This window comes from Amia ocellicauda, chromosome 20 (assembly GCF_036373705.1).
Source record: "Amia ocellicauda isolate fAmiCal2 chromosome 20, fAmiCal2.hap1, whole genome shotgun sequence".
Classification (NCBI taxonomy): Eukaryota; Metazoa; Chordata; class Actinopteri; order Amiiformes; family Amiidae; genus Amia; species Amia ocellicauda.
The window spans coordinates 9,531,112-9,543,991 of NC_089869.1; the positions used below are offsets into that span (position 1 = coordinate 9,531,112).

The following is a 12,880-nucleotide window of genomic DNA, read 5'->3' on the forward strand; positions in this document are numbered from 1 at the left end:
ATGATTCATGGATACAGACCCAGGCTTCTTGAACGTGCCCCCCCATATCAAATAATAACAATAATAATTAATATAGTTTATAAATGTAAACACATAATTAGATCAAATGGAAAAATGTTTTTACTTGCCAGCGAGTCAAAGAAAGGGACCTGCATCCGTTTTGCTGGAAGTGGAAATGAAGAGAACAGGAACAATGCCTACCCTCACAAAGCCAGGTTTGCACAGCCTTCAGGCCTGGCCCCCGCGCCCGAGGAGCCCTGGAACTGCGTGTTCATCGCTGACAGCGAGAGCAGCACCGTGCGCTCCGTCTCTCTGAAGGATGGGGCCGTGAAGCACCTGGTCGGAGGAGAGAGAGGCCCCCTGGTAAAGTTCTGACCCCTAGATCTGCTCACCTGCACCTTATTCTCAATCTTTTTTTTCTGAAATGGTCAAAGTTGTTATTAAGTTATTTATTCTTGTTTTAGGTCAAACAAGTATAATTGCATTTTTTATTCAGTTGCCACGTTGCCATGAAGCATGTTTAGGGGGTAAAGACTAACATTGTCATGATGTTCTTTTTGAGGTCATTTTGTGTGTTAATTGAACCTTAATTGAAGTAACAATCTGCTTAGATTTTACTTTTTAAATTGTGTAAGAAAATAGTTGTTTCTTCAATACGTTTTTTAATATAATTCTATACGTAACTTAAAACCCCTACTGTTTAAAATGATTCAAAGTCTCTGATTTAGGAAATGATTAGTTCAATTAAGGGTTCAATTAAGTAATTGAGAGCTCGGCTGGAACAAAAACCAGCAGGGTAGGGGGTCCCCCAGGACCGGTTTGGGAACCACTGTGCTAGAGTATCATCAGTGACTTGAACTATAAAATGGGAGAGTGAAGGATTTTCTTTCACGGCCTGCAGCTGGCAGAGGTACAGTGGCTCAAATGTGTCATGAGGCTCAATGAAATGCCGTTTGTAAATAGATAGACGTGCAGATGGGGTGTGTAGGGCGCTATGTTTCAGGTACAGGACAGTTGGTGGGCCTCTGATGAATGCTCAAACAGCTGCTGATTTCACAGACTGTGATCTACATTTAAGTCACAGGCATACACTTGAACAGGGGGAAAGTATAGATTTTAATTGCTGCACAGTATTCAAAAGGGTTAATCTACACGTTAACATTATACTAGAATAATCTGACATTCATTCACATCTGTTACATACAAATCAAAATGGGTTGAGCTTTGAATGTTAAAATATAGATAACAATTTTTTTTATTTTAAAATCCCATTGGCCACATGTGTTTGGACCCAGGGCCGGCCCTGACCAATTTGGGGCCCCTTGCATCGCAGCCAATTACACCACCGATCATCGTGTTCATACACTCACACAGAAACTGCACAGCTTTATGTCTTTGAGATTTTCTTTATTTTAGAAAAAAAAAACACAAAATAAAAACAGTATTAAAGAAACAAGTGACATAAAACGAATTATAAATACAATATAAATAAGAGTATTGCACGAAAAAAACTATATTAAACTATATTACAGAAAACTTGTTGTTGTGGGGGCTTTCGCTTCTTGGTAATATTTCAAATTAATAGTATTAAAATACTATTAGAAAAAAAAGAGTAAAAGTACACGTAAAAAAATAAAAAATCTTCACTCATGTGGGCGCCCATGGATGGACAGCGCCCCTAGCATTTGCCTATTCCGCCTGTTTGGACATCTATCTGCTCATGTTTTCAAATGCTAAAGAATGAGAGACATTTTGTGTTAGCAAGTCTCCCAACCAGGGACGCTGCTAGACTTCAGGGTTTAGGGGGCGAAACGATGCCCAGGAGCTGCTGACGGTGTTTTCTCCGGTAAGACGGGGGGGGGGGGGGGGGATAACGGTCCTTAGCCTTAGGGGGTTATAGCCCCCCTAAAATAGGTCTAGCGACGTCCCTGCTCCCAAATGCTTTTTTTCTACATTACATATATAATTGTTTATCGGATTGCAAACAAACAGCCGGTTTTAATGGAAACACATTGCGGTTCAATTCATATCGTTTAATGCGTAATTCCCCAGCAGGCAAAATACATTAGAAACAACGTTGTTTCAACGTCATATTCCAACGTTGACTATACATTGAAAATGGATTGGATTTGCAAATGGAATCGACGTGGAATTTTCAACGGTGATTCAACGTTGGATCAACTTCGAATAATCTACGTTGATTCCAGGTTAGATAGGCAACGTTGAAATTTCATTGAAAATTGGTTGTATTTGCAACTTGAAAATTCAACGTCGATTCCATTTGCAAATCCAATCCATTTTCAATGTATAGTCAACGTTGGAATATGACGTTGAAACAACGTTGTTTCTAATGTAATCTAATGTATACAACATTGAAATTTAGTTGGATGTAAATTGGATGTATTTGCAAATGGAATCGATGTCGAATTGTCAACATTCCTTCAACATCAATTTAATCAGCAAAGGCAAATAACCACAGAGAGAGAGAGAGAGAGAGAGAGAGAGAGAGAGAGAGAGAGAGAGAGAGATGAGAGTTAATCTGGGGGGAGAAGATAAGAAAACAACTAAAATACACTTTATTTGTGTTAACTATACAAAAACAGTAGAGGAAAAAAAAAAGAAAAAACTCCAAACATCGTCATAGTACTATTAACACATTATTTGAATTGTATATTAAACCTGAAAAACAGATTTTAAAAAGGCTATTAAAAAAAAAAAATACACTTTTATACACACCTACAGTTTTTCCAATGTTTTATACAGGAGTCCAGTTGAATTAAAGTTGAAGTTAAATAAAAACTATGCACCGACATTTATCAAATGTCATCAACGGTCACTGATAAAACATTTTAATTGTAGTTACTATTTTGATAATAAATTTGATTAATGCACACATAATACAATTTTGTTATCCTGCACTGAAATACACTCTCCTAAAGGATTATTAGGAACACCATACTAATACTGTGTTTGACCCCCTTTCGCCTTCAGAACTGCCTTAATTCTACGTGGCATTGATTCAACAAGGTGCTGAAAGCATTCTTTAGAAATGTTGGCCCATATTGATAGGATAGCATCTTGCAGTTGATGGAGATTTGTGGGATGCACATCCGGGGCACGAAGCTCCCGTTCCACCACATCCCAAAGATGCTCTATTGGGTTGAGATCTGGTGATTGTGGGGGCCAGTTTAGTACAGTGAACTCATTGTCATGTTCAAGAAACCAATTTGAAATGATTCGACCTTTGTGACATGGTGAATTATCCTGCTGGAAGTAGCCATCAGAGGATGGGTACATGGTGGTCATAAAGAGATGGACATGGTCAGAAACAATGCTCAGGTAGGCCGTGGCATTTAAACGATGCCCAATTGGCACTAAGGGGCCTAAAGTGTGCCAAGAAAACATCCCCCACACCATTACACCACCACCACCAGCCTGCACAGTGGTAACAAGGCATGATGGATCCATGTTCTCATTCTGTTTACGCCAAATTCTGACTCTACCATCTGAATGTCTCAACAGACATCGAGACTCATCAGACCAGGCAACATTTTTCCAGTCTTCAACTGTCCAATTTTGGTGAGCTTGTGCAAATTGTAGCCTCTTTTTCCTATTTGTAGTGGAGATGAGTGGTACCCGGTGGGGTCTTCTGCTGTTGTAGCCCATCCGCCTCAAGGTTGTACGTGTTGTGGCTTCACAAATGCTTTGCTGCATACCTCGGTTGTAACGAGTGGTTATTTCAGTCAAAGTTGCTCTTCTATCGGCTTGAATCAGTCGGCCCATTCTCCTCTGACCTCTAGCATCAACAAGGCATTTTCGCCCACAGGACTGCCGCATACTGGATGTTTTTCCCTTTTCACACCATTCTTTGTAAACCCTAGAAATGGTTGTGCGTGAAAATCCCAGTAACTGAGCAGATTGTGAAATACTCAGACCGGCCCGTCTGGCACCAACAACCATGCCACGCTCAAAATTGCTTAAATCACCTTTCTTTCCCATTCAGACATTCAGTTTGGAGTTCAGGAGATTGTCTTGACCAGGACCACACCCCTCAATGCATTGAAGCAACTGCCATGTGATTGGTTGGTTAGATAATTGCATTAATGAGAAATTGAACAGGTGTTCCTAATAATCCTTTAGGTGAGTGTATGTATGCATATTAACGGATATATATGTCTGCTGTATATATATGTGTTTTATTTATTAAGGGGAATTTTGCGCATTTTTTTACCGTGTCACTCAAAATACACCCATGAAAAATGTACTGTCTGGGGAAATACATTTGTTTGAGAGGATATTGTGATTGTTATTTGGTGGTCTGTTTGATTGTTTTGACTATCAACCTGAAAGCAACGTATATTTCGACGTGTTGAATAGCAGTTGTATTCTTGTTGATCCGCGTCGCAACTAGATTTCAACCACGAAACAACGTGGAAATGACGTCGAGTGCTGCGTAATTCGGATTAGTCCCTACGCGTCGCGCTCAGTTTCACAGCGCATTGACAGCTGATGAGCGCAGCGCTGTCACTGCAGTCAGACACTGTGTTCACACTGCAGACTCGACCAATACCGTCACTGAAGACAAGTGTGCGCTGCTTCACTAGCACTCACTCGCCTCTGCGTTTTTCTGTGCACATGTGAGCGACATCACCAGTGCATGTGCGCACATATGGCTGATAGACGTGGCAGAGAGTGAAATGAATACAGTCCAGTCGTCTGAGCTATACTGTCGGTGCCGGTATTTTATTTTGCGTGGCTTGAGATGCGTCACTCATGACGCGTTTCTCCGCCCAGGGCCGCTGCGCTCATATTGACAGACAGGCCGCATTGAACACTTTCAAACACGGGTGCAAGTTTACACCGGCCCAGCAGCGTCACATATTAGTTGAGGCGGCCCTGGGCCAGATGCGTCCTTTCCCCGAGACAGCGGAGGAGATCCGCGAGCGAACTGTGCCCCACACGTCACCATGGCGACGTGAACGCTATGACGTCACACTGGGTCCCGATACATAAATAGCGCTGCTTGAGCCGAAGCATTCAGATCGTGAGCTCACCTGACAGAGTTGACGACCCACGACACGCCTTAGCGACCCGCCTGTTCTTGGACCATCTACCAGAGAAAATGTTTTTTCCGGGGAGAATCCTGCCGCTAGTTTTTCCAGCAGCGCTGGTGCTTATGGGCTGGTATTGGTATAAGTCGCGCAAGAACAAGCCCGACCCCAGTACTGACACGGAGGAATGTGCTGGAAAGGAGCTGCAAAAAACACACAGCCCAGCGGCCTCCTCCAGCGAAGGCAGCCACGCCCTTGAGAAAAGCTGCCCCCTTGTGATTGAACCTGTGAGCAGGACGGCCAAGGACAGGACGACACAGGAGGATGCAGAGGAGCATTTGGACTCCCTGAATGACCCTGTAGATCTGGAGGAGGAGTTTGAAGATCTGGAAGAGAATGAACGTCTGGAGGTCGAGTTTGAACGTCTGCAGAAGGAGGAGAATGAACGCCTGGAGATGCAGGAGTTTGAGCAGCTGGAGAAGGAGGTGGATGAATGGCTGGAAATGCAGGAGCTTGAAGACCTGGAGGAGTTTGAAGATCTGGAGAAGCTTCTCGAAGACGGTTTAGACCCCAAACTCCCACAGCCAGATGTGACGGGGCAATTTCATTGCTGTCTGGAGGATTTCAAATGTGTCGCTGTTCTAGGGCGCGGCGCATTTGGAAAGGTGCTGCTTGCGGAGTCAAGAAGAACCACACAAAGATTTGCCCTCAAGGCCATTCAAAAAAGAGGGGTTGTTGACAGTCAAGATGTTAGAAGCCTCATGTGTGAGAGGAGTGTCTTACAGACTGTGAGCAGCGTGCACCACCCTTTCTTTGTGAACTTCTACGGCTCCTTCCAGACTGAGGAGCACTTGGTCTTCATCATGGAGTACGTCGCAGGGGGAGACCTCACGCTGGACGGAGAAGCGATCTCAGAGCCCCGGGCTGTATTCAGTGCTGCTTGTGTGGTGCTGGGGGTGGATTTCCTGCACAGGCACAACATCGCACACAGGGATCTGAAGCTGCCCAACCTGCTGATGGACAGACGAGGCTTCGTGAAGATTGCGGACTTCGGTCTGTGCAAGGAAGATATGGGTGTAGGTGACCGGACGAGTTCGTTCTGCGGGACTCCAGACTTCCTCGCTCCAGAAGTCCTGTCGGAGGAGTCCTACACCCGTGCAGTTGATTGGTGGGCACTGGGGGTCCTGCTCTTTGAGATGATGGTGGGCGAGTGTCCTTTTGCCGGAGCCAATGAGCGGGATCTGTACGAGAGTATCGTGAATGATCCAGTGCCATTCCCCCAGCACCTGTCAAAAGAAGCAGTCTCCGTCATGACAAGGCTGATGAGCAAGAATCCTGCTTGGCGGCTCGGGGCTGGAGAGCGAGGCGCCCAAGAAGTGATGCAGCACGCCTTCTTCAGGAGCGTGGACTGGCCTGGGCTGGAGGCACAGAGGGTAACGCCTCCATTTGTGCCCAACGTCAGAAAGCACAAGGATGTGGGTGATGAATTAACATCCGAAGCCCCAGTCCTCAGTCTTGGCTCCAGGGTCCTCAGCCCGGAGGAGCAGGACTTGTTCCAGGAGTTTGACTTTGTCGTGGACTGGTATTAACTGCCACTGGAGAGATGCCAACACTGGAACAAAGAATGACCCCAGGCAGCCCCATCCCGATTCCAGGACACCGCCTTCTCAGAGGGACCTCATCTCCGCCAGCACTGGAAGAAGATTTTAGCTGTGGAGGAGAGCACCAATAAGAAAACACATGTGGACCATCAAACAATTAGTGATCGAAATCAAACAAGATAATTGACTGTAAAAAATTGGAAGTTGAATAAACTAGCTGCACAGTAAAGTCAACGTTTGGGCACAATGTTGAACAAACTAGAATTCCCGATTTCTTTCATCTCAAGATTTCTTGCCCAGCAAAAGGTATTTCTATTGCTATGAGTAATTACATTTCTAAGTTGAATTAACATAAGATTAAACATTGCAAGGACTTAAAGGTTTATATTAGGAGGACCTGAATTCCTGAGTTGTCTCGACACAATTTTTTAAACATTGCATTGATTTTAAGTAGGCGTGAACAGAACTTGTACAAACAAGCTGAGTTTACTTAGAAAGGCTGTGCAGCTGGTTGCCTTAATATTATGAGCTGATGCCATTTTGTTCAACATACTGTATCTTCTCACTTCATTGCATTAAGGACAGAAGACTTTCTTGTTCACTTCCAATAAAATGTTGATGTAAACAGTGTTTGAATTACAACAAACATTTCATGCACTTGAGTGTCATACAAACATTGGTGGCTTAACAGCCACAAAGTGCTATTCAAAAGACAATACTGTAGCCTGTGCTTTAACCCTTAGATGCATGAATTACAAAACATCTGTCTCCCCCCCCTTCCTTGAAATGACTGATCTAACAGTGGACAGGTCAAAACAGCTTTACTAATGCATTCTTCTCAATCATGTTATGTTAGAGGAGTGATTACTTATAGAAGGTGAAGAAAGGAGGGGAGGGTGTTTTATAAGATCATTAAAAACAGGACTTGAACACTTGTAAACATTTGGTTTGCACATCAAAGTGGCTCTAAATAACATATTTCTGAAAATAAAATATATATTTTCTAATGTACTGAAGGATATAGGGTAGAGGCTGAACATAATTAAGTCCACTACAGTGCTCCGATAATCTTTCATACCCAGATAAAAAAAAGTGATGTTTGTCACACATACATTAAATTAAACACGCTGTTTGCACATCCAAGAGGTTCTGTATATCCTATTTACAACCCCAAATAAGTAGAAATGTTCTTTGGTACACATAAAACAAACCAAAAACTTGGTCAAACCCAACATGATGTTTGTCAGACTTATTTAAACTGAAATATTTGGTTTGCACATCCAAGTGATTCTGTACAGCCTATAATTTTTTTTTTTTTTGCTTGCAACAAAACCTGTACTACACTACACAAATTGTCTCTGGTTTGAAGGAAATATGCTGAGAAGGATGATTTTATCTGAGCCAGCCTGGTACAGGTTGGCTGGTACACCCATCTGTGTGCCTTCTGTATCAGTCGGGAAAATGTGCCTACACATAATACCCTTTCCTCATTCAGTGCCCTGCATCCCTTAAATGCTCTTAAATGCCGTCCAATATGTCCAACAAACTGTCTCTCATTAAAAATGTTTTAAAGTTGCATAGCCCACAATACAAATGTTGAGTTTTCTTGACTTACTGCCCTTGCATGTAATCGTGTAAGGTGAGATTTTAAAGTACCTGAAGTCATGAAGGAGCAGATGCAATCTGGGTAGAGGCAGGGGTCATTTATTTTCTGTTGTCCCTGACATATTCTGTAGTGTTTGAAGAGCACCTCTTGATTAGGCATTTAAAACTTGCATAGGTTGCACTGCATTGTGGGATTGTGCTTGGAGGTCCTGCAAAAAAGGAAGTTAGATTTACACACGTAATTTCATCATAACACGTCACAAAGCGAAAAGTAAGCAATTGTGCAAATCGCAGTACATATTTTCACATGCAAAAGACAATTTCTATCACACAGCTTTAATATTCAAGTTATGACTATTCAGTTACTTTAACAAAAACTTTGAAGCCTTATCACTTAGGAGCCTTCTATAAATAAGGAATAAGAGGATAGGTTCATATTTTCTTTGTTGACCCTTCATAAAGCTTAGTATTTGTGTATGAATAAACAATGGGTATATTTCAAATATGTGAACATTTCAAACAGCATCTTCAATTACATAGATTTACAATAGGTGGCCAAGTTTAATCCATCAAAGACAAATTCACTGATACATTAACTACAAAATATCTGTAATAACAGACAACAGGTAAAATAGCCCTACATGTTAAAACTATAGCCTGGGGGAAATGTTGTAAGTTTGTAAAAATCTTGTGTGGACGTAGGCTGCAGATATACTCAGGCACATGTAGCAATCGTTGCAACAGCTGCCTCAAAATGCAAACCACTGTGCAACGCTGCTCCCTTCACTTACCTGTCTAACCAGCAAGCTATTTAGCATCAACAGTAAACTGCACAATTAAAACTGTATAAGTTTAGGGATAGAGTAGAGAAACCAGCAAGTGACACTAGCCAATACAAGATCGCTAGCTACCTAACTTAACTGTAGATCAGTTTCACAATGATTCTATTAGCTGTACTGTTATAAGCCAAAGCATCTACTTAAACTACATGCACTTTTCATGGCAGTTTCATTTGAACGTCTACATTTGAAACATTACTAGGAAACATAACTTGCATTCAAAAGTTCTGATGCAAAACACGTTTGAAACATGTTCTGCAGATGCACATGCGATACTACATTACAAGCACATAACACATTTCATTTTTCATCTAACGTGATTAGATAGCTAGTGTAGCGGTCTCAGACCACTGCAGGTGTTGCACTGTTAATTAAATACAAACGTTTCACATTTGCATGTATTAATGGCCACATTTTTGAGAAATTTTAGGGTGGCTATATCTGCTATCAAAAAAAGCATACACTGAAGGAATTAGTCATACAGAATGCATTACAGGGGTGATAGTGTTTGTGGCATTTTCAATGCATCCTTTATTTAGAAAATTTGGTTTTGATAACATTGCATCATAGCGGTCATCCACTCGCTCAAACTCACTCCTACAAATCATTGTGACCTGGGAACCTGTATCAAGGAGACAGGACACACCCACCCCATCCATAGACACCTCAATCATGGGGCACTGTCCTACTAAATTAGCTGGAAAATAGTCTTTAGAGGGATCTAATGCAGCACTTCCCACCGTCTGATCCACAACAGCAGGACGCACTAGTTTAAAGCTGGCTGGGGTGATTGCTGTTGGCAATAGTGAGCAATATGACCCGCCTTCTTAAATACATGACAAATGGGGCGTCCAGTCCCATCATAACCTGCATGTCTAGGGGTTGGAGAGGTGTAAGCAGGAGGTAAAGAGGAACTCCCAGAGCACCTGCCAACTCCTAATTGTTGAATGTCAGCTCTAATCCCCTGTAGTATAGTTTGGGACAGACCACCGACCGTGTCCTCCAATTCCTTCACTAACTCAGTCCTCAGCTCTCGCGTAAGAGTTTGCAGATCCTCGTCCCACGGTCTGCTTCTAGTTGCCACATCAGTAGAGGCACAGCTAAATTCAGATCCCTCCTCCAGTTCAGCCCTCATCACAGCCTCCTTCTTTACTTCAGTAAGTCATCGTTCTGGGCAACACCAGCCAACAGCTCTCGCCGCAAGCTCACCTCTCGCACTCCTGCAAAAAACTGATCCCGCAGGATCCGATCCTCATTGCGCATAGTCTTTGCATCTCGGGCATCATCTGCTCACAACACTCTTGCAGATGCAGGGCGAACCTTCAGACACTCTCTTCAGCCTTCTGTGTGCAGTTGAAAAACGGAGAGCGAACAACAGAGGCAGGGGCACGATTTCCATAAAGCTCTTTTAAATGTACAGAAACTTCTTAGGCACTACTGCGGTCCCTCTCTGGGAGAATAACAATCTCCCTCTTAGCCTCCCCTTCTAGAAAGCCCAACCCCCAATCAAGCTGTGCACTTTCAGACACTTGATACATAGGAAACATACATTTTAACTTCTCTTCCCACTCTTGTACTGTTATTTCACCATTACCAGTACACTTTACCCACAGGGGTCCCATCCAGGGAGGAAACATTAATGTCCTTCAGAACCTTCCACGGGCTTAATGTCAAAGAAAATGCAACACCAAACCCAATTCTAGCCGACTACGCCAAGTTGTAACACCTCAACCCGAAGGTCAGGGCTATAGAAATTCAGTAATCTATGTATGTTCCACACACACAATCTTTTGATCAGGTTGGTTTCACAATTTCCTCACAATAAAACCCAAGCCAGACAATTACAGAAATCTTCTTTAATTGTTAAAAATCACAACTTTGCGAAAAGTGGGGGGCTGGGGGTGTAGCTGTGCTCTCCCAAACACATAACACGAAATAAACTCATATAACACTCCAATATCACAGATAAACCAAACCAACTAGAACTATTAACTTAGAATAACCAAGTAAAACCATATGAACAATAGTCTATAATAAATACACCTAAATAATACTAATACTAATAATAATATGAATAATATGAATATGAATAAATAGGAAGCTGCAATACCAGCCCCCACCACTAAACAGGATGATCTTTAGAGATAAAATATTAGGTTTAAAATAGTCTGTTGTGCTAAAAGTATCTATTCAAATATAAAATAAGTTTATTAAAAGAAACAAGTTAAAAACAATTCTCCTTAATATTGCACTATAAATTGCAATTTATTGCAGGGACACCGAGGGACAAACTACAAGGACAGCACAAGTCCCATATAGATATATAGACCAGGGGTTGTCAAACCGGTCCTGTAGTACCCCCTGCCCTGCTGGTTTATGTTCCAACCTAGGTCTTAATTAATTAATTGAATGGTATATTGCTTTGATGGGAAAAATAAGGATTCAATTAAGCAATTAAGACCTCAGTTGGAACAAAAAACAGCAGGGCAGGGGGTACTCCAGGCAGTGCTGTGTTTGTCAATTTTTGGACCCCAATCAAAGCTCAGTTTAGGGGCCCCTCCATCTGTACCTGTCGTGACAATTTTACCATCCCCACACACACCAGTGTCTGCCACAGTCCTGTGTCATTATAAGGGGGCCTAGAGTATCATCAGTGACTCGAACTATAAAATAGGAGAGTGAAGGGTTTTCTTACCATGGAAAACTCCTTCACTGTGCGCTCTTTCACTGCCTGCAGCTGGCAGAGGTACGGTGGCTCAAATGTGTCATGAGGCTCAATGAAATGCCGTTTGCAAATAGATAGATGTGCAGATGGGGTGTTTAGGGTGCTATGAAATCTGGGTTGCGGAGACACTGACAGAATCACGGAATTCAGGGCCTTTGTTCCGCTATTCTGTTGTATTGTTCAACCAGACTGTAGAACTAGATACTACACAAATACAAAATAAAGGTAGTATTAATAAATACACAACACAAACTGAATAAAATCAATATTTAAAAGACGGATGTGCAATTTACATTGCAAATGGTTTCATTGTTATTACATTACATTATCGTCACTTAGCTGACGCCCTTATCCAGGGCGACTTACATTTGTACCCATTTATACTGTCCACATTGAATTTCATCTTCCAGGTGTCGGCCCACAACTGAATGTTATCTAAGCCCCTTTGAATAGCCTGTGCTGCCGAGATTGTATCTGCTGTGCCACCTATTTTAGTATCATCAGCAAACTTGTCAACTTTGCCAACTATCCCAGAGTCCAGATCATTAATATAGATTAGAAAAAGCAAAGGCCCTAGTACTGATCCCTGTGGAACTCCAATAACAACCTCACTCCAGTTAGAAGCGACTCCTCTAATCGACACCCTCTGTTTCCTATACATCAGCCAGTTCATAATGAATCTACTTACATTACCCTGAATGCCTACAGCTTCCAATTTGAGGAGCAGTCTTTGGTGTGGAACCTTATCAAAAGTATATCATATCATATGCTTTTACATGATCTACAGCTGCAGTTGCGTGTTCAAAAAATTCTAATAAATTAGTAAGACATGATCTGCCTCATCTAAACCCATGTTGACTATCTCCAAGAATATGGTTTTCATTAAGATCTCTATTTTCTGTCTAATCATTTTTTACAACATTTTACAGGTGATGCAGGTGAGACTGATTGGTCTGTAATTTCCTGGCTCAGTTTTGTCCTCTTTCTTGTGGATTGGAATGAAATTTGCTGTCTTCCATTCTGTTGGTACATCCCCTGTTCTAAGTGCCATTTGGAATA

General features: G+C 42.2%; 1 protein-coding gene across 1 annotated transcript; it reads left to right on the forward strand.

The window, feature by feature from the left end:
- The first annotated feature begins 5,030 nt into the window (after nucleotides 1-5,030).
- LOC136715815 (serine/threonine-protein kinase N2-like) lies at nucleotides 5,031-6,756 on the forward strand. The gene has a single exon (XM_066693192.1). The coding sequence runs from the start codon at nucleotides 5,123-5,125 to the stop codon at nucleotides 6,638-6,640; it is 1,518 nt and encodes a 505-aa protein (XP_066549289.1). The 5' UTR covers nucleotides 5,031-5,122; the 3' UTR covers nucleotides 6,641-6,756.
- The last annotated feature ends 6,124 nt before the right edge of the window (nucleotides 6,757-12,880 follow it).